The sequence below is a fragment of the Chrysochloris asiatica genome, unplaced genomic scaffold (assembly GCF_000296735.1).
Source record: "Chrysochloris asiatica unplaced genomic scaffold, ChrAsi1.0 scaffold00210, whole genome shotgun sequence".
Lineage (NCBI taxonomy): Eukaryota > Metazoa > Chordata > Mammalia > Afrosoricida > Chrysochloridae > Chrysochloris > Chrysochloris asiatica.
Window position 1 is genome coordinate 4,070,298 of NW_006408728.1, and position 22,122 is coordinate 4,092,419.

General features: G+C 36.1%; 1 protein-coding gene across 1 annotated transcript in view; it reads right to left on the bottom strand.

The window, feature by feature from the left end:
* Positions 1–1,176: 1,176 nt before the first annotated feature.
* Positions 1,177–22,122, bottom strand: part of HMCN1 (hemicentin 1) — a 665,929-nt gene continuing 644,983 nt past the window's right edge. The window contains exons 101-106 of the mRNA XM_006872707.1: positions 21,783–21,908; positions 16,047–16,175; positions 12,328–12,678; positions 9,624–9,743; positions 3,424–3,550; positions 1,177–2,063 (exon numbers count right to left, since the gene is read on the bottom strand). Of these exons, the coding sequence (XP_006872769.1) occupies positions 1,697–2,063; positions 3,424–3,550; positions 9,624–9,743; positions 12,328–12,678; positions 16,047–16,175; positions 21,783–21,908 (1,220 nt within the window). The 3' untranslated portion in view covers positions 1,177–1,696. The remainder of the gene's footprint in view (positions 2,064–3,423; positions 3,551–9,623; positions 9,744–12,327; positions 12,679–16,046; positions 16,176–21,782; positions 21,909–22,122) is intronic.

Consider the following 22,122-nt stretch of genomic DNA (forward strand, 5'->3'; position numbering starts at 1 on the left):
TAGTGGTTACAAATCGGGCTGCGAACCACAAGGTCAGCAGTTCGAGATTACCAGCTGCTCTGCGGGAGAAAGATGAGGCTTTCTGCTCCCGTAAAGATTTACAGCCTCGGAAACCCTGTACAGGGTCGCTGTGAAGCAGACCTGACTTCACAGCATATAACAACAACAACAATGACACATACAGGAGTTGCTGGATGTTGCAAAAATGGTTAGGCACTTGAGTACTAGGTGGAAGGCAGCTGATATGACCCCACACAAAGGCACTTCGGGAGACTGTCCTGGTGACCTGCTTATATATCTTAAAAACCCTTTGTGACAGCTCTATTCTGCACAAATGCTGTTGCCATAAGTAGGAATGAACTTTACAACAACTACCAACAACATATCCTTATGAGGAATCCCTGGAGGAGTAAGTGGTTAAGTGCTGGCCTATTAACAAAATGCTGGTGGTTTGAATCTACCCAACAGCTCTTTGGAAGAAAGACCTGGTGATTACTTCCAAAGGTCACAGCCATTGAAAACTCTATAGAGCACAGTGAAATGCACGGGGTCGTCAGGAGCTGAACTGCCTCAATGACACCTGGTTATAACTACAAGGAAAAAACTTTCAGATCCTCGAAAAGTTAATAAAAAGATGTGAAATTTTTATTTAGATTGGTTTCATCATTACATTGGTGTTTTCTTTTTATAAAATAAACAGTCCATCAAGATATTGCATAGAAAATACACACTAAGATAATGTATATACACTTCATAAAAATAGAATACATCTTGGCAATTGCATCCAGAGTCTATTACCACCGTGTACAGTGTATTGACGTTGAACATTTATGCTAATTTGAACATGAGATTTTTTCAAAGAAAAACTAAGAAACCTATCCCATTGATATTTTTCAAATTCTTTTCAATCAACAGAAACATCTTTAAAAAGCTGGAATGTAAATGTTTGGGAGCTACCTGAATGGAAGATTACATGAAAAATATAAAGGAAAGATTCATGGAATGAACAGTCATCTGAGAATAAAAGAATATTTTTTTCTACTATCATAAATGTTTCAGTTTATTTGACAGAATTACTGCCAATTATATCCTTATTATGGAGATTCACTCAAGGTGAGCACTCTTTGGGGTTAAAATAAACCTTTCTAGTGGCTATGCCAGGTTTTTTAAATGAGTGGTGTTTCCTCTTTATCTGTTAAATGAAAGCATGTATATAAATCCTATTAGAAAGCATCAATATGTTTAAAAAAGCATCTTTATATGTTATTTCATAAGCTTTGATCAAAACACATAACAACCAGGTTTGTTCATCTAAAAATGGTCAAATGCTCAGAAATCCACTTGGCTTTGACTTGGTTGTTTCTGTTTTGTTAAGGAAAAGAATCTTAGCTACTTTGCTTCTATAAAATATTGCTGATGTGTCTTATTAGATGTTCAGGGCAATCTTTGGAAAGTAACTGCTCCAGTGTAATAAATAAAGAAGTAATAAGGGAGTTTTCTAGACCTTATGAAAAAAACAAGATCATGTTGGGACAATGACAATACCTCATTAGACCCAGGAAGGCATGCAAAACAGAGTTTAGCACCATTGCCAAGTTGCCACAATTGCAACTGTTCAGGAGAAAGTAATCGGTAAAAGGACTTGATTCCCATGATTAATACAGTTTAAATACGTGGATTAGGGTTTGAGAGCTTCTTAGTATGGATAGGCAGACACAGCTATATAAACTATGAATGTGGTCTGATATTCAATGGTCCCATTGGCACTGTAGGATAAGGCTCGGACCCTCATGCGGTAGGTCTCTGGTTCTCGTAGTGGTCTCGTTGTATACACCACTCCTTTCAGGTTTTCATCCCTTAAGGCGAAAGGAACAGTCTGTTCCTCATCTACCATGAGGAACGTTGTCCTGGGATGCATCACTCCATCCTGCGTGTATGCAACCAGCCGGATTAAATCTTGATTGGCAGCTATTCCAAATGGGAGGGAGACAAGTTTGTATTCCAAAGCATATGGGCTCAAGGCACATTCCAAATCATTGGGTGGACAATTCTTGAGGCAGAACCTAAGGACAACAAGCACATGAAAAGCACAGAGTTATCTGCCTTCGAAGAAGGAGAGGCTTGAAGCAAGTGAACATGATCCATGACAACTTTTCAGCATTAAACTGTCATCTGACTACAAGAGCAATACAGCTCACCCCAAGTTCTAAGTCACTAATCCAAACCAGGCGCCAGATGGCTATGATAAAAGCTCACAGCTCCTTTAAAATCACAAGACTTTGGATCATGGAAATAAGTGTAAATACCACAAGAGTGTCTTTAAAATGAAACGTCAGGTTTTGCAAGAAAAGTCTCTGGACATATACTGGAAACATGGGCATCTTGAAGAAAAGAATACAAGTTGCTTTTTAAACTTAAAAATAGCATCTTTCTAAGATTATCTGGAAGCTGAACTAGAATAAATTAATTTTTGGTTTATTTGTCTAAACAAAAAAGGTCAATTTGAATTCCTGGAATAAAAACAACTTCCTTTTGTACTTGTATTCAACATTTTCTGAAGCTATGGATTCTTAAGTCACAATATTTTTTGAAGTTCCATACATCTGTATGTTAAAATTTATCTTTTCCCTTTCTAGTCCTTTTAAACCAAAGGCAAACAGGTTCTTGGTGGATGCTGGGCAGGCTGCACTTGATCAAGGCACAGTAGTTTGGTGGCAACACCCAGAGGAAAAGAAAGTTTTGAGTTCAATGCAATACTTGGTTTCAGAGTCACCCTCTTATTAGTAAGGCCTATCCAAGATGAACATCATCACTTGTTTTCAAGAACTCTGTTAACTTGGCACTTAACCAAAGTACAGCATTTCTGTAAGGGAGGGAAAAACACAGTAGCAGTTTATTCAGAACTCAGAAAAGACAGTGTTTCAGACAGCAGGAAATGTAAGCAAGACGACATATGCATAGGTAGACTATTGAATCATCCTTTCTCATCTCCATTCTTTAGTGGAGTAGTGAGTCATCATAGTAACAGAAAATATGTTGCTTGCTCTAAGTGCAGAGAGCCCTTAAACCCCCAAGGTAGCACAAATGGAAATAGAAACATTTCAAAGATGGGCAGACTCCAGCATCTCATCATCTCATCTACTGAGACAGACGTCTAGATATTACATGGAGGATTTCATACTGGGAAGACTGCCCCCAGGGGACCCTGTCAGCCAAAAGTGATGGCATAGGCTGCAGTGGTTGCTGATGGATGAGCTCACTTCTTGCCCATTCACTGAAGAAGGACCACAATGTTATTCCATTTCAGTCTGGGGTCACTGACTCCCTGTGAGTTAAACATGACTACAGACAAGGTTTTCTGACCAAGGAGACAGAGGAAGAGGATTATAAAAAGTGTGTCTGGGATGACAAGGTAAGACATACCCTGAAACAGGATCTCGTTGGTAATTGGGTGGACAGGGTGTATCAATGCACTGGAAGCTTCCTCTCATGTTGAAGCACATACGATTTGGTCCACAGCGTACATTCTGCTCCAAACACTCATCAACATCTAATAACAGCACAAGGAACAAGCAGCATCAGAAACATGGTCAGAGGACTCCATAGCAGGCCTTCTGGATACTGAACTAGAACACAGAAGGCCAGACGTCTACTTTCCTCAGTGGCTGGACTTAAGTTTTTTCAATGACAAAGTGAGAATTATGCTATGTAGTGCTTTTTTGTTTTGTTTCTTTCAGATTTTTTCCCCAAGATACTTTCTTTAACATTTGTGAAAATGTGGTAATGTAAGCTAAGCACAGGACAAATTCAGTTTGAACTACAAGGTTGGTGGTTCTAACTTACCAGCCGCTCCTTGGAAACTGGGTCACTATGAGTCAGAACCAATTCAACTGTACTTAACAACAACAATGTGAAAGGACATAGAAAACCAAGAGTTATAAAAGTAGAAGGAAAACCATAAACAACTGTCTGGTGTTTCTTGAATTTGGAACAAAGAGTACATTTGAGTTTTGTAAAGCAAATAACACTTCAAATGCACTAAAAACAAGCTGAAAAGTTAAAGGACATGTGTGAACCTCTTTTGTAAAGTGAAGAATCTCTTCAAAATGTAATTCTTCCCTAGAGTTTTGTTTAATGAGTTCAAATTGTTGCGTAGGGAGACTGATCACAGGAAGATGTTATTGAATTGTAGTTGTTGTAATCCTGGTGTGGCACTGTGGGATAAAGCACTGGACCACCAGGTCGGTTTGAACCACAAGGTCAATTGTTCAAACTCACCAGCCGCTCTTTGAGTAGGGTGACTGATCAGAGGAAGATTTTATTGAATAGGGTGGTAAAAATTAAATAAGTTGAGTTATTTAATTCAGGGGAAAATGTACAAGCCAGTCAGTTTTTGTTGAGAGAGAAAAAACAAATAATAAAATAGGATTAAATGAATACGTCTAGAACCACAATCCAAGTTTAAACAAATAAAGCAAAGTCCAAATGAAACATCAATATGGAACCAACAGAATTTTTTTTGAAATTTTTGAAAATGTTTATAAGCAATGACTCTTAACATGGGTTCATATTTGAGTATGAGAGGAATTTTGAATTTTTTGAATTTATACAGCAATGGTTTTTGCATCTGTATATTTGTGTGTTTGTATGAGAGAGAGAGAAAGAGAAGAGGTTTATGGGTTTCCTCACACCCCTCTTTATAGAGCTCAACAAATTTTCAAGGATTCTGGGAGTCCAAATAAACTAACAGCCCCACATTTTAGAGCAATGGTTTTCCTATTAGGGTACATGCACCCCCTGATGGTGCATACAGGTTTTCAGCAGTATGAAGACAGATAAACGTTTCAGAGACTCAATTCCAGATCCTCCATTCATAACTTCTTCCTAAAATCAGTCTGTCTGAGACTGCTTGTGGCCTAGAGTTCTACCCCAACCCTGTGGGTCCTTTTACAAATTTCTGTTTCATAAAAGGATGGTTTCCACTCACTCGTAATCTTTGCATGATTCCCCTAATTAAAAAAAAATTAAAAAAAACAAAAAACTTAGATAAAAGACAGCTTTGAAATATATGTATTGACAGCATCAAACTTTATCTTATTACTGCTATGAACCAATAATCTTTGCTCTCTATTTTAAATTATATTTTATATGTAGCCTAGTTGTTTTTAGAACACCTATTAACAGTTTTCTCAAAGTCCTGGTGTGATGTTATGGGTTAATGTGCTGGACTGCAAAGTCACTTTGAACTGAAAGGCTGGAAGTTCAAGCTAACAATCTGTTACATGGAAACCCTAACCAGGGTCAATATGGGTCGGAACTGACTCAACAGCACTTAACAACAAAGAACATAAACATTTTTATTTGAACAACAACAAGAAAAATATGACTTTAGACTTCTAATAGTCAATCTGGTAGGATAAGCACTCGACTGCAAACCATAAGATTGGTAATTTAAATCCAGCAGCCATCCTTGGAAACCCTATACAGGGTGGCTATGAGTCAGAATCAACTAGACAGAACTTTAATAACAGTAACAACATTATTAGTTAGATAAGGATGGATTTCCACATAGGAATAGAATGAGCTTTTATTTCAGTAAGTCTTGTTGAATCAATTCACAGTAACTCTCTGTGAACCAACTTCTAATTATGATTTTATCTGTTACAAGTGCTTCATCTCCTTAACAACATGAGATGGTCTCAGAATAAAGTGAGGAACCCTCTAGGAAAATGTAAAATCAGTTAGCTTTATCTTCCTCTCTCAGATTTAAAAAACAACAACAATAAAAATCCCTTCACATCCATCCTCCAAATTTTATGTGAGCTCTAAATATTATAGTGAACACATGCAGAAACATGGAGGTCAGTGGTCTTTCAGGGTCCATTATAGTAGCAGAACAGAGACCAGAATGTGGTCACACACAGTGATATGCATAATATGAGCACAGATTTTCCTAGGCTAAATATGAGCTGATGAAGAAATATCAAAATCTAGTACACAAAATGTTTGCACTTGGATCTATGATCATGTATAATTCCAGAGAAGAGCTTTAATTAATATCTGGACTTGGGGGTAGATGGTTCTCCTTTGTCTTCAGTTCATTACTATCTCTGCAGAATTAAATATCCTGTAGCATTCACTCTCTTAAGAAGACAGAGGAAACAGAGAAATCATGCTGTTTCTGTTAACTGACAACGTGATGATGTCTGGTTTTTGTTAAATATATTACAAGAAATTATTATGTTAGAAAAATATAAATATTTTGTCACATAAATATAGCTACAAAAAAAGAATCTCAAGAAGAGCTGAAACACATTTATAGGAATAGTTTTGGAATGTATGAATTCACTAAACCAAGTGCTTCTGAATACTTCATTTAAAAAGAATAATTTAGAATGCATGTGTTGTTAGGAGTCCTGGTGTGGCACTATAGGATAAGCACTGGGCCTCAAGGTCAGTTTGAACTGCAAGGTCGGGGTTCAAACTCACCAGCCACTCCTCAAAACCCTATACAGGGTCACTATGAGTCAACTCAACTCAATGGCACTTAACAACAACAACAACAAACGTGTATGATGTTGTTACTATTGTGTGCTGTTGAGTCAGTTTTGACTCATGCTGATGTTGTATAGGATTTTCGAGGAGCAGCTGGTGGGTTTGAACTGCTGATTTTGAGGTTAGTAATCCAGTGCTTATACTATCTGGCCCCAAACTTAGTATGTTATTGTTAAGTGCTATTCAGTCATTTCCAACTCATAGAGATCCTGTATAGGGTTTCCATGGAGTGACTATTGGGTTTGAACTTCCGACCTTGCAGTTAGCAGTCAAGTGCTTATTCTACAGTACCACACCACAACTCTATTTGTTGTTGTTGAGTGCCGTCAATATAATGATCTTTAATTGCTCCTCTCTGACTCTTCGACAAATCATGATTGGTCATGTTTTTGTTTGTTTTTCTGTTTTATTTTGTAGCCCCATGACTGCCACTTTTGACTAGAGTGTTTGTCTTTATTCAATATCAAATTCATTGAAATGCCCCTTTTATGACTGATAACATTTCTATCACTAGTATATAAAGCTTTAAAAAAATCACATGTGAATCAAAAGCAGTCTTCATTCCTCATAAATGCCTCAAACACTTTCTAAAGCTATAAAAAGATTTCAAGTTATTCTTTTAGAGTAAAGGCTTCTTTAATGGACATAATTGTTTTCTTTCATGTCTATTTAAAACCACAAAAATATGTAACCCATTTAAATTGCAAACATTTCAAATGACACCTGGTTCTGGTTTGTTCTTATTATTTTCCACTCTCTGAAGCGCAACTGAAAACTGAAAAATGTTCTGAATTGAATGAATGACAAGGGCAATTAAAAAGAAAACTGGAATAATTTTAAAAAGAAAAGAAATCCTCTAACAACCACAGAACATAATTTAACCCTTTTAAATCTAAGGGATTTTGAAGATTGGTTTATATCCAATACTCTGATTTCTAGTCTGCAACTTTCCTGCCTAACTGTACACCTATAAGGAGTATAGTCTTAGTGCTGGACATTGCCACTTCCTCAGCAGGATTCTTGGGTTGAAGAGCTGGGGAAAGTTATCCGACAAGGACAAGGTCAAAACTCTTGTCCCTCTCTAATGCCACAGTTCAGTAACCCTGGTGCACACATCATTTTAGGAGACACAAAGGATTATACCCCTGAGGCCAAGTCCTACACCTCTGATCTTATTGGCTCTAGGACATGTAACACTCTGAGAATTTGTTTTATTATCTGTAGAAAGGTCACAAATGATTGCCCTAGTATCTGTACTGCTGAGTAAAAAAAGAAAAATATTAAAATTTGAAAAATACATGATCTAAATAATATGGAGTACTGGTGTGGCACTGTGGGGTAATGCATTGGACTGCAAGGTCAGTTTGAACTTCAAGGTCAGTAGTTGAAATTAACCAGCTACTCCTTGGAAACCCTATACAGGATCGCTATAGGTAAGAACCTACTTGAAGGCACTTATCAACAAGAACATATATAATGTAAATATGTTAATCCAGTACTTTCTCAGGAAAATATTCTGCATAGGTTATGTTCTTAATAAACATTTGGTGAACGAAAACAAAAGTTCTTAACTACATGATCTAATGGAGTTCTTAGGTAGTAGGAGTGGATGGGTGGGGATGGTGGGAGGACTCATGGCAATTCAGGAGAAGCCACTATTCTTTCTGATCTTGCCTCTAGATATACATTTTTCATTAGATAAGCCCTAGCATGTCTTGTGCAAATTCCACAGAGAAAGAAGTCAGTCTAAATTTGATGGTTATAGGTAAAGAACTTCCTTGGAGACTTTATTAGTATAATTTAGAAAATGATATAGTTTGTACATGAAAGAAATTATGAAGCTTATTAAGACCTACAGAATATTTACAAACATTGCCCACAAAATTGAGGATGTTTCTTACAAGGTTTTCAAGATTTATAAACCACTAGTTGCTGTTGGGAGTCCTGGTTTGGTGCTGTGGGTTAATGATCTGGATTGCGAAGTTGTTTGAATTGCAAGGTCAGTGACTCAAGCTCATCAATAGCTCCTTGGAAACCCTATGCAGGGTTCTATGGGTAGGAACTGAGTTGACAGCAGCACTTAACAACAAGTTATTGTTGAGTTGATGCTGACTCATGCTGACTCAAGTGCAGACAAAGTAAAACTGTGCTCTGAAGGGGTGTCAATGACCGATTTTCCCCACATTTCCTATTTTTTAAAAATTGAAATATTGATTGAAATATAATAAACCTCACCAAAGTACAATGCTATTTTAATATTTTTATGCAGCATAAACTATTGAAATTGATTTGTTTTTTGTTCTACCATCACTATATTTTATTCAAAATATATACCAAGTAATGCCTAACAACAAAGTAAATTTGCTGGGCACTCTCCCGTTTCTTCTTCTATCTTAGCTGAACTGTGAAAAAAACACCTAACAACAACAACAACATTCCTAATTTAAAAAGCACTGAAGGTGCTTTGGGTACAAAGCTTATCAGGCACTCCTAGGGCAAAAAATGAGGCTGTCTGTGCCCATAGAGATTTACAGTCTTGGAGTCAGAAATGCTAGGAGTTGAAATGGACTCAACGGGAATATATATATATAATTCCCTTTAAGGAGTATGATAGCAAAGAGGTTCTGCATGCTAACTGAAAGGTCAGTGGTTTGAACCCAGCAGCCACTCCAATGTGGGAGTCAGCTTCTATAATGATTGGCAGCCTAGGAAATCCTATGGGGGCACTTCTACTCGGTCCTGTTGGGTCACTATGAGATTGAATTGACTCAACAGCAATGGGTTTTATTCCCATTAAATTTTTAAAATGTATAATTATGGACATAATTAAGAATTTTAGCTGTTTTTTGGAAAGAACATACCAAAAAGTTTTCTCAGCTTAATTTGCCAAATTTCTCCATCCTTCCTCCAATTGTAAAAAGCATTGTTTAAATACAAGCTTACCCACTGGGAAGAAAGGGAACCAACTAGGAAAATAATTATTTAAAAAGAGAAAAAGTCTTATTCTTACATATTGGCACATTGGTTTTAAATCACTTTGCAGCATACACATCCCAAAATTCACTCACCTTGACATGTCTTTCCGTTCAGCATGAGTTGATAACCCAGAGGGCAGCTGCACTGGTAACTTCCAAAGGTATTTTTACATTCATGTTGACAGGCGTCTCTGTTTTCACATTCATCAATATCTGTTCAGAAAGAAAGCAGAGTGCATAAACATGCTGAACACAGGCAGCAGCCATTACAGAACCAACTATAAGTTGTTGATACACCAGAGAAAAATTTCTTGGTGATTTTACATTCAAGTGTTTAAAATGCTCAGTACTGTTTTATATCCAGATCTGTTTTCAATTAAGTCTGACATAAATGATACTATTTTATAAAATATGAACATTTCTTTTGTGTATTAGCATACATGAGCTGTATCTCAAAACTGGCCAATTTTCACATTGAATAAAACAAGACTCAAATGGTAGAAGACTGATTTGTATAAGGTCCAAAGGCACTACAGCACTAAACTTTTGACAGAATGATAGAACTTATTTAAGAAATAAAGTTTCTATTAAGATTAACTGGAAAAAGGTATACTAGGTAGGTTTTTTTTTTTTTTTCAGTTGCTAGAAATTTTATTTTATTAATGCTCAAAAATGGCATGATTCCTTCATTGACTCTAGCTCTTTTCTAAAGAAACACTCCCACCTAATCCATAACTGCATCTACTGAAGTAAAAAATAAAAACCAACCTTGAATTAAGAATGCCTTTTCAATCTCTTCAAGAATGTCTAATCTCTGGTATTTTTAAATACTTCAAATATAAAAAGTTACATTAAAATGTTTCCTGTTGCTGATAACAGATATATTAATTTTTAATTTATTTAAATTTTGAGCTCTCTTTCTGCCCTCAACACATGAACAATTTCCTCACACACAGATATCATCAAACTCCACAAATATTTTACTTTTGTGATAGGAATATTCACTTAAATTTTTATACAACTGTAAAGTAGTAATGACAATTTAGCATGAGTGGTACTGTCCACAGTAATGGAAAGCTGATCACAAGGGAGACTGTTCCTTATCCATCACGTTCAGCTTTAGGCACATCAGAATGTCTAGACAGAAAAATCCTAGTAAATCTTAAAAAATGGATCTAAAGAACAAAGGATCAAGTTGAGTGTCCAGAGGGGTTAAGAGTTGAATTGAGTGAGGTGGTATGAAAATCTGGGCCCACCTAAGAGAAGATAATCGTACAGAAGCAGGATTCGGAGAAGGATAAAGAGAGGACAGAAGTATAAGTCAGGAGGAAAAGAAATGTTTAAGAAGAGGAAGACCCTTAATGAGATGGATCGAAACTGTGGCAAGAACAATGGGCTCAAACACAATTGTCAGGATGGTGCAGGGCAAGTGAGTGCTTTGTTCTGTTGTACATAGGACCACTCTGAGTTGGAACCAACTTGATAGCACCTAAAAACAACATATTTAAGTGATAATATACAAAGTGTAGAGCACTTAAGAGAAATGTAAAACAAATGTGGTTGGAATAGTGCTGTCTCTAAGCAATTTTTTTTTCTTGCCTTCTTCTCTTCCTCCCCCCTCTTTCTTCCTTCCTTGCTTTGATTTTTAATTAACGAAAAGTGAGGCAATGAATTATATTTTCCTTGTGTCCTGTTTGTGAAGTTCCCTTGGTGCCTAGCTCAATGACATTCAAAATGTGGATACTCTCAGAAAATTGAGTTAAATGAATGACAGATGGTAACGTTTGCAACTTAACTGAAAACAAGATCTCAGTTCTTGTCTTGGAAATTACACTTCACTTTTGCATACAAATAAAATTACAAACTTGTAGTTTAGATAAAGATATTGAAACCATATATTTTAGAGTGAAGGAAACATTGCTATTTAGTTTTGGCTAGCATTATCTTTTAAGTCACTTACAAAAACACAAAATATTGGTACTGAGGACTTCCATGGGGACTGCAGGGTATTAGTCAATGAGGTGACAGCTGTCATAAAGAACTAGCAACTAATTCAAACAGTTACCTTTTCACCTGCTGCTTGGAGTCCTGGTTTGGTGCTGTAGAATAAGCACTGGACTGCTAAGCCCAGGGTTTGAAGTTCAAACCCACCTGCTGCTTCTCAGTCACCTCATGTTGTTGTTGTTATGTGCCGTGGAGTCGGTTCCGACTCATAGCGACCCTGTACAGGGTTTCCGAGGCTGTAAATCTTTATGGGAGCAGAAAGCCTCATCTTTCTCCCGCAGAACAGTTGGCAGTTTCGGACTGCTGACCTTAAGGTTCGCAGCCTGATTCGTAACCACTACGCTACCAGAAAGCCCATACAGAGTTACTATGAGTCAGAACTGACTCAACAGCACTTAACAACAACAACCTACTGCTTTGGGATCAATCAGACACAGTCATAATAACATGTTAGTATATTATGTGGCATCACATATATTCTTTTTTTATAAAAAATCTGTATTCTGAATGCTGACAAATTTATTTCTAAATAGCATTAAATTAACACTTTCAGAGAGGAACTGGCATATAACACAAATTATTAGAATGCACATCTGTAAATACATAGACCAGTTGTCTGAATAAAATTTGTAATTGCTTTAGATACCAAGGAAACTATCTTGAAACACTGAGTCATCCCAGATTTGAAATCAGATGCCGTTGCATTAAAACTATCACAGGAGCTATAAATATGAGTATTCTCTGGTCAGTAACTGAGCCCACAGAAAGGAAATGCAATATGGCCGACATTTACCTACACATGTGTCAAGGTTTGCCTCAGAGCCTTCAGGGCAAGTTATCCTAATAGTCCTTCTAGTCCTGGAGAAAGATGTCCTGCTGTTTCTATACTCTGAGAAGGAGCTGTAGAGATGTGAGTACTGTCTGTAATGCTGTTGAGGTTGATAGTTGTTTCTCACAGGGGAGAACCGTGCAAGGTTATAGCTACTGTACTGAGTGCCATGATTGGGCAGCCTCTCCAATCCAGCGCAAGATTTCCCGTCCCCTAATAAATGTTGTCCTGGGGGACAGATACACTTGAAGCTGCCAGGGGTGTTGGAGCACTGATGTGCACAAGGTTTAGGCACTTGTTCACACTCATTAATGTCTGCTCATGTGGCATGATACATAAAAAAGAAAAAACAAAACAAAAAACAAGAACACACATACACACACATACAAAATAAAAACACAGGAATAAAACATCAGTCTGTAAAACAAATGGAGGCTATTATGTTACCCTCCAAAGGCAGGAATATATATAGTAATTTCTCCTCAACTCATGTGAACCAGGGAGAAAGTTCTGATCACCCAGTTTTGGAATACTGTATATAAAAAAGATTTTGTGTCAAGCTTTATTTAAACATTCTCTTTGGAATAAAGGTGTCTCAGAAAACCAGATATTAGTTCTGTGAAATGATCTTCATTTTATTTTTAGCTGTGATAGCCACAAGACCTAAAAACTCTGGCTTCAGCCTTATTTCCTGGTCTGAGAAAAACACCTGGATGTTGTATTAGTATGATCTAATCTGACATACATTATTATATGCAATTATAAAGGGATTCTTGGCATATTAATCTTAGATACACTATATACATATTTCTGAGTTCAATCAGGTCTTTAAAGATATCCTAAATTGTTGTTATATTCTTCTCTTCTAAGGAGAAGAGATTCAAAAGACTGTGGAATCCAAAATTTATATGATTAACATTAGACTACAATTATGAAAAAAGTGTCAGAAACTCCTAATACAATGATATCTGTAAATACTCAAATTTCATTTCTTAAATTGCTCACTCTCTTTTGACTAATAGCTCTTTCAGATGGATTACTCATTATTCTAACTGGTTGAAGAGTTTGGAAGTATCTTATTTGTTTAGATGTAATTTTTGTAAGCCTGTAACTACCTTTATGAAGGACACTGATGATGTAATGGTTAAGCATTGGGCAGCTAATCCAAAGGTCTATTGTTCATATCCACCAACGTCTCTAAGGGAAGAAAGGCATGGTGGTCAGCTGCTGTAGATTTCAGTCTAGGAATTCCTATGGGGAAGTTCTACTATGTTCTATAGAATGAGTCAGAACTAGCTCAATGACATGCAACAGCAGCAACTACCTTTATGCTTATTTGTTTATATTTGTGTAAGAGGTCTAGGTCTCCATGCAAGGGTTTCCCTCCTAATAACAAAGAGAGTGATTGTTTCCAAATATAAATCATTTCATCCTGCTTCTCTAGTCAAGACGTTGCATGTCTTCCCATCACATCTTCAGAATAAAATCTAAGTTTTTCATCACCACTTCTTTCCCCACTATCTACTTTGTTCCAACAACATAGACCTTCTTCTCTCAGGAACTTTGCGCTGACCCCCCTCAGTCTGGAATACATTTGCTATATTCCTTCATTTTGTTTGGTCTCTTTGAGAGGCTGCCACAGTGCCAACAACCTAGCTTTGGTTATCCTCTCTTCGTACCCTGCTTTAGTTTTTCTAAAAGTGCTTATTGCTGCCAGAATCATATTATATATTTGTTTTGTGGTCAATGTTTCTTTCCAAGAATTTAAAGCTATGAGGAAAGAGAGCTTGTATGCTCCATTTAATGCTGTATACTCACAATCTAGAATACTGTCTAGCATAAATTGGAGACTCAACAAATATTTGATGAATTAATGAAATAATGAGTTTAACATAATGTACCAAATCAAGACACTAACAGAACCTGGAAGGCCATATGTGAAAATGTATTTTTGACTTTAGAGAAATCAGAGTTCAAAAACTAGTATGTCTAAGTTCTGTTGGTAGTAGGGGAGAATACAATCATATTTCTAGTTTGTACTTTTAATGAGAATATTTATCACTAGTGTCTTTAATCTTTCATACAATTATAAGTTTCATATGCAAAACTTTGGTACAACTACAAATTTTTTTTTTAGTTAAAAAATTAAAATTAATGATCAAGGCCAAGTACAGCTTTTCGCAATAGATTAAAAAAACAGGAAATGAAGACAATTCTTTCTTCTTAAGATATACACTCACAAAGTTCTACAGTTAAAAAAATATGATACACTTTTTCTTCTGTGTTATGACATGGAGTTAAATACTCCAATTATCCCTGCAGCTTAGAAAAGAGCATAAAGACTAGGGGTCAAAATCAAATTCTTTGATATATTAACACAGTTGCATGAAATAAAACAACATGCATAAGTAGAATAAAAAGAGTAAATTATACTTTAAAAATGTTTGAATAGGCACAAGAGTAACGTTTTTAAGTTTAAATGTTCAAGACAGTGGTCCTCCCTCCTTTACTGTTTTATCTTCCAGCCCAATGCCTGACATTAATTTCTGGTAAAATTAGAAAACAGATAAACACATTTCATTTTGAAAGTACTCATTAAGATGCTAAAGAATTACATGTAAATAGAAGAGAAAAACTATATACTATTTACTTAGGCTATCAAAAAGCATTTCCTTTAAGAGAGTATCTAATAATGACATTAATTTGATTATGTGCCATGTACAAAGTACTATGATAGGGACTGCAGAAAGACAAAACTAAGACTACATGGAAGAACTTGCTATAAATGATTGCTAAGTAGACAACAAATACTATCAGTCTTAAAAACATAGTACGAAACCCAGAAGCTAGTACTTAAAAGTATACACAATTTTTTTTACTGAACTTAACATTCTGGGAAAGAACACAATGTGATAGATTAGCTTGATTACAAATGTATTAATTTAAAAAGTTATCGGTTAGCTTCTTACAGATACTTTCTATTATCTAGCATCTGGCTTATTTTATATTCAATTATAATTAAGATGGCAACAAATGCCAACGAGAATTAAATGAGATATTAGCACAGTGAACAGCGTATGTGGCTGTTGTTTAGTGCAGTTAAGTCATTTTGGACTCAGCAACCCTGTATAGGGTTTCCAAGGAGTGGCTGGTGAGCTTGAACCACTGACATTGCAGTTCAAACTGACTTTGCAGTCCAGCGCATTTACCTGCAGCATCGCACCAGGATTCCATGAATGGCAAATAGTAAACACTAGATGGACTGTAGATGAAGTAATAATTTTCAATTTGTTAGAATATTGAGTTCATGTTTTGATCCCTCACCTCTAAAACATATACTGAACACTCAAAATGTATCTATGAAAACATTTATGCCATGTTCACAGACAATTAATACGATAATCTAGATAATTAAGTTATCATGGCAATTCTATCACAGCCTCACTTTGATGTGTATGGTATTTAGTAAGTACTCAGTAAATGATTACTGTTATTATTTAAAATGTCAGTGTACATTTATGAAGTAATAATGCCAATGATGTTATGAATTACTTAAACCAAATTACATGTATGTTCATTGGAGCAAGAGAGTATTTGAGAATAGAGAGTGATCCTAAGCAAATGTATGGCTAGGGAACTCCATAAGTAACTTCATTACTCAACAAGAGTTCCTGTTGACTTACCCATACAGGGTCTTCCAACTCCTTGAGACCGATAACCTCTTGGACACACACAACGATAGCTGCCTCTTGTATTTTCACAAATCTGGTTATATCTGCATTGATGAGTCCCATCTTTGCATTCATCAATATCTATAGATACAGAGGCAACAAAAAGTAGTAATATTTCCTCTTTCAAACCCCTAAAAACATTATATTTAAATAAACCTTCTGTAGCAATTGTCAGCATTTGGAAAGATCAAATCAATATAAGATTTAAGAGTCAAAAAACCTGGGTCAACTTTCAGTTCTGTCACTTATTAATTGGCTCCTTTTCCTCCTGCCATTCACTAATAAGGAAAGAGTTTTCATATTCAGATTTTCTTCACTCCCTTTCTTTTGGTCATTTTATTCATACTAGCGACTTATTCCAGTGTCTCTAGTAAGCTTGTTTGTATAGATTTAGAGTAAAAGTGATATGTTGCTTCTTATCTCTGGTCCCACATGTCCAGCTGCTAGCTGGACATGTCCGTGTCCATGATGCATTGGTAGTTCAAATTCAGTGAGTCCCCAGTTCATAGTCTCACTCCCTTATTTCTGATAATCGCACTCCAACTTTCCTAGCCAACCAACCAGACTGTACACATTAGTCTCCTTTGACTTATTCTATCAGTTGCCAAGATTGGGTAATTCTACTTTCTTCACTCAAACTACATTTTTAATCCCACAGAGCTACATTTTTGCAGTAGCTTCTTAACCTTCTTATGAATCTTTTATCTAATTAATAATTATAGGGCCCATCTTCCTAAAAATATGTATATTTGCATGTAACTGTATGTGATGCCAAGTTGAGGGCTATCATAATAATTAAGAAAAATATTTACCTATATTCATCATTGGACAAATGAAAAGAGACAGTGAAAGCTGATAGCTCAATTTATCCTAGTTTATTTTTCATTTAAACTTATTAAGGAAAAATATAAATATATACAGCAGTGTAGGATAAGCACTGGACTGCTAACCAAAAGACTGACAGTTCGAACCTACCAGCCACTCCTAGGAAATCCTATACAGGGTCATAATAAGTTGAAACCAACTCAATGGCACTTAACAACAACAGCAAAAATAGAGAGAAAAGTAAAATGAACCTTCATGTACCTCAACAAGTATCAACACATTATCAATCTTCTTTCTTCTATATCTCTATATTCCCCACCCCTTTATCATATTATTTTAAAACAAGTCCAATACATTTTATAATTTTATTAATACATATTTCAAAATAATTATTTAAACCTATTTAAAAAAATGAGAAACCTAAATGCAGATTCTTGTATGATCCTGAGACTTATCCAAGATCCTCTACATGTCAAGAAGGAAAGATTTATTTTAACACTTATCTACACTTTTCTTCAAGTCCTGGTGTGGCGCTGTGGGTTGATGTGCCAGACTGCACAGCCATTTGAACTGCAGGGGCAGCAGTTTAAGCTCACCAACTGCTCCTTGGAAACACTATACAGGGTTGCTATGGGTTCGAACCGACTTGATGGCACTTAACAACAACAACAACAGCACTTTTCTTACTTTTTTAACCATTAGCATTCCATCTATGCCCTCTTTAAATATGGTCACGTCCATGGAATCTTGATAATTACTCCTGTAGGATATGATCAGTCTCTCCTAAGTACTGTCATACAATTTTATATGTATCTCCTTTATAGTATTTAATTCTGTCTTATAGCTTCTTTTTTTTTTTTTGGTAAGTACATGAGAGCATAATTGGTATCTGTTTTGTTTCTGTAGATCCTGTAGCTCACAGTAGTTAGCTTTGCAGATTAGGGACTGTATTGTTGTTGTTACTAGGTACCTTTTAGTTGATTCTGATTCATAGTGATCTTAGGTATAACAGAACAAAACACTGACTAGCCATGTGACATACTTACAATCACTGTTAAGCTTGAGTCCACTGCTGCTGCCACTGTGCCAATACATCTCATTGAGGGTCTTCCTCTTTTTGGTGCGCTTTCCACTTTACCTAGCATGAGATCCTTCTCCAGGGACTGGCCCCTCCTGACAATATGTCTGAATTAAAGATTAAGTGTCACTATCCTGATTTCCAAGAAGCATTCTGGTTGTACTTCTTCAAACACAGATTTGTTTGATCTTCTAGCAGTTCATGGTACTTTTAATATTCTCCAATACCATAACTTATATGCATCAATTCTGCAGTCTTCCTTATTCACTGTCAAATTTTCACATGCATATGAGGCTGTTGAAAATACCACAGCTTGTGTCAGGTGCACTTTAGTCCTCAAACTGACATCTTTGCTCTTGAACAGTTTAAAGAGGTCTTGTGCAGCAGATTTGCCTAGCGCAATATGTCTTTTGATTTCATGACTGTTGCTTCCATGAGTGTTGATGGTGACTCAAAGCAAATTGAAGTCTTTGACAACTTCAATCTTTTCACCATTTATGTGGATGCTGTTTATTGGTTCATTGGTGAGGCTTTTTGTTTTCTTTACATTGAGGTGCAACCCATATCAAAGGCTGTGGTCTTTGATCTTCATCAGCAAGTATTTTAAATCCTCTTTGTTTTTAGCAAGGGCAGTTGTATCATCAGCATATCACAGGTTGTTAAACAGTCTTCCTCCAATCTTGATTCTACTTTCTACTTCATATAATCAAGCTTCTCGAATTATTTGCTCCGCAACAGATTGAATAAGTATGGTGAAAGAATACAACTGTGGTACACACTTTCCTGATTTAAAACCATTCAGCATCCCCTTGTTCTGTTTGAACAACTGCCTTTTGGTCTATGTGCAGGTTCCTCATAAGCTTAATAAGTATTCCAGAATACTCACTCTCTTCAATGTGGTACATGGCTTGTAATAATCCACACGGTCGAAAGCATTTGCTTTCAATCAATAAAACATAATTTTCAAGATCAATAAAGGACAGTGGCATGTGGATTAATGCACTGGACTGTAAAGTCACTTTGAACCACAAGGTCAGCAGTTCAAGCTAACCACAGCTCTTCGGAAACCCTATTCAGGGTTGCTATGGGTTAGAACCAACTCGCCAACACTTAACAACAACGAACATCTTATTTGTATTTGTTGCTTTCAGTCCAAATCCATTTGATGTTAGCAATATCCCTCGTTCCACATTCTTGTCTGAAACTGATTTGAGCCTCTAGCAGTTCCTTGTTAATGTAATGCCATTTTTTAATATATTTAGCAAAATTTTACTAGCATGTGATATTAATGATATTATCCATTGATTTCATCAGTCTGTTGAGTCATCTCTCTTTGGAATGGGCACAAATAATAGATCTATTCCAATCAGTTTTCCAGGTAGCTGTCTTCCAATTTTCTTGACATAGTTGACTGAATGCCTGCAGTGCTGCTTCAGTTTGTTGAAAGATTTCAATTTGTATTCCATCAATTCCTGGTGCCTTGTTCTTTGCCAATGCCTTCAGTGTACCTTGGACTTTTTCCTTCAGTACCATTGCCTCTTGATCATATGCTACCCCTTGAAACAGTTTAACATTGACCATTTCTTTTTGGTACAGTGACTGTGTATTTCTTTCATCTTCTTTTGATGCTTTCTGTATCACTTGCCCAAAGAATTCTTCAGTATTGTAAGTCGTAGCTTGAACTTTTTCCTCAGTCCTTTCAGCTTGAGAAAAGCTGAGTATGTTCTTCCCTTTTTGGTTTTCTAACTCCGGATCTTTGTACATTATATTTGACTGTCTTCTTGAGTTGCCTTTGAAATGTTCTGTTTAGTTCTTTTATGTCCCCTTTTCTTCCATTTGCTTTAGCATTTTGACACTGGATAGCAAGTTTCAGCATCTTCTGACATCCATTTTGGCCTTTTCTTTCTTGCTTGCCTTCTCAATAGCCTCCTGCTTTCTTCTTGTCTGATGCTCTTTCTTTCATCCTACAACTCTTCTGGTCCTCGGTCATTAGTGTCTAATTCATCAAATCTCTTTTGAGATGATCTCTAAATTTAGGTGGGATATGTCCAAGGTAATATTTTGATTCTTGTGAATTTGCTTTACTTTTCTTCAACTTCAGCCTAAACTTGCATATGAGCAATTGATGGTTTGTTTCACAGTCTGCCTTTGGTCTTGCTTTGACTGATGATATGGAGCTTTTCCACGATCTCTTTCTACAGATGCAGTCAGTTTGATTCTTATATGCCATCTGGTGAAGTCTTTTATGTTGCTTAAAAAATGTATTTGCTATGAATAATTCACTGGTCTTGCAAAATTCTATCAGGTGATCTCTAGCATCATTTCTATCACCAAGACCATATTTTCCAACTATTGATCCTTCTTCTTTGTTTCCAACCTATGCATTCAACTCACCAGTAATTATTACTACATCTTGATTTTATGTTTGATCAATTTGATCAATTTCAGAAGTTTGTAGAATTTTTCAGTTTCATCATCACTAGCTTTAGTGGATGAACAATAGTGATATTAATTGATCTTTCTTAAAGTCAAAATGATATTATCATATCGCAGACAGCATTATGCTTCAAAATAGATCTTAAAATGTTCATTTTTATAATAAATGTGACACCATTGCTCTTCAACTGGTCATTTCCATCATAGTAAACTATGTGATTGTCAGATTCAAAACGGCTAATACTAGTTCATGTCAGCTCACTAATGCCTAGCATACTGATGTTTATGTTCATATTTTACAACTTCCAATATTCCTAGATTCATACTTTGTACATTCGATGTTCCAATTATTAATGGAAGTTTGTAGCTGTTTCTCATTTTGAGTTGGGCCTCATAAGCAAAAAAAGCTTTACTCTATTCCTGTCATCACAATCAACTCTACTTTGAGGAACCAGCTTTTTTACCAGTTGTACTTTAAGTGCCTTCCAAACTGAGGGGTTCATCTCCCAGCACTATATCTGGCAATATTATGGTGTTATTCATCATGTTTCAATATTTAGTATACTGGGACTATTCGACAGTGTTTCACTGCTATTCATAAGTTTTTCAGTGGCTAAATGTTTGCAAGTAGTCTACCACCCCTTTTTCTGAGTCTGTCTTAGTCTGGAAGCTCAACTGATACCTATCATGGGGGATCCTAACAGCATTCAAAAAACTGCTGGCACAGCAGTACATAAGTCACACAGTGCGACACACGCACAGATAAGTGGTGAAATCTACTGTAGTATCTGATCATTAATTTGACATTTAAAAAATGACTTCAAAATAACAATTTTGTTGAGATTTAAAACATTTTTACCAACATTTTTCCTAACCCCCTGCATGAAAATCTAAAAATATATGCTAAATTTCATGCTAGAAACAATGCTAGACAATAGTAAATTATGTGTATATTAAATTATTTAAGGTGTGGCACTATGAGTTAATGTGCTAGGCTGCAAAGTCGGTTTGAACTGCAAGGTTGGCAGTTTAAGCTCACCAGCTGCTCCTTAGAAACCCTATACAGGATTGCTATGAGTTGGAATTGATGGGACGGCAATTAACAACAATAACAACAAATAGCTGTTAGGGGCTCAAAACTCTGTATGATGAGTTTCTGTTTCCTAATATAGACGTGACTTTGGGACTCCAGGGCATAAACATACTAAAGCTGGGGGCTCATATCTATGAGAAAAGAAATATACTTGTTAGATAGAGATTTACTCTAATTATTAGTTTTAAAAATACATGCTCTACTTGGCTTGTTGATGGCAAATGGGTCTCAGTCACTGAAATAATCCTACACTTACCAATGCAGGTTCCATTTTCTGCCTTGGTCATTCCGTTGGGACAAAGATCAATGCACTTATAGCCACCCCGGGTATTCTTGCAGTGCTGATCTGGTCTGCACACATTCTGTCTACATTCATTCACATCTTGAGCAAAGAACAAACGTAATGAAGACTGAGTCAATAATTTAGCCTACTTTTCCAGAGAAACCACACCATGGGTTTTATGAATATCACCTCTTAAAAAAAATCTAGATCTTCATTGCATAATCAGCATATGAGATTTAGGGTGCTTAAATGTAATAAAGTATGTTAACACATTTTATTTTTAAACAAATTGATAAAAATAAAAGACAACATA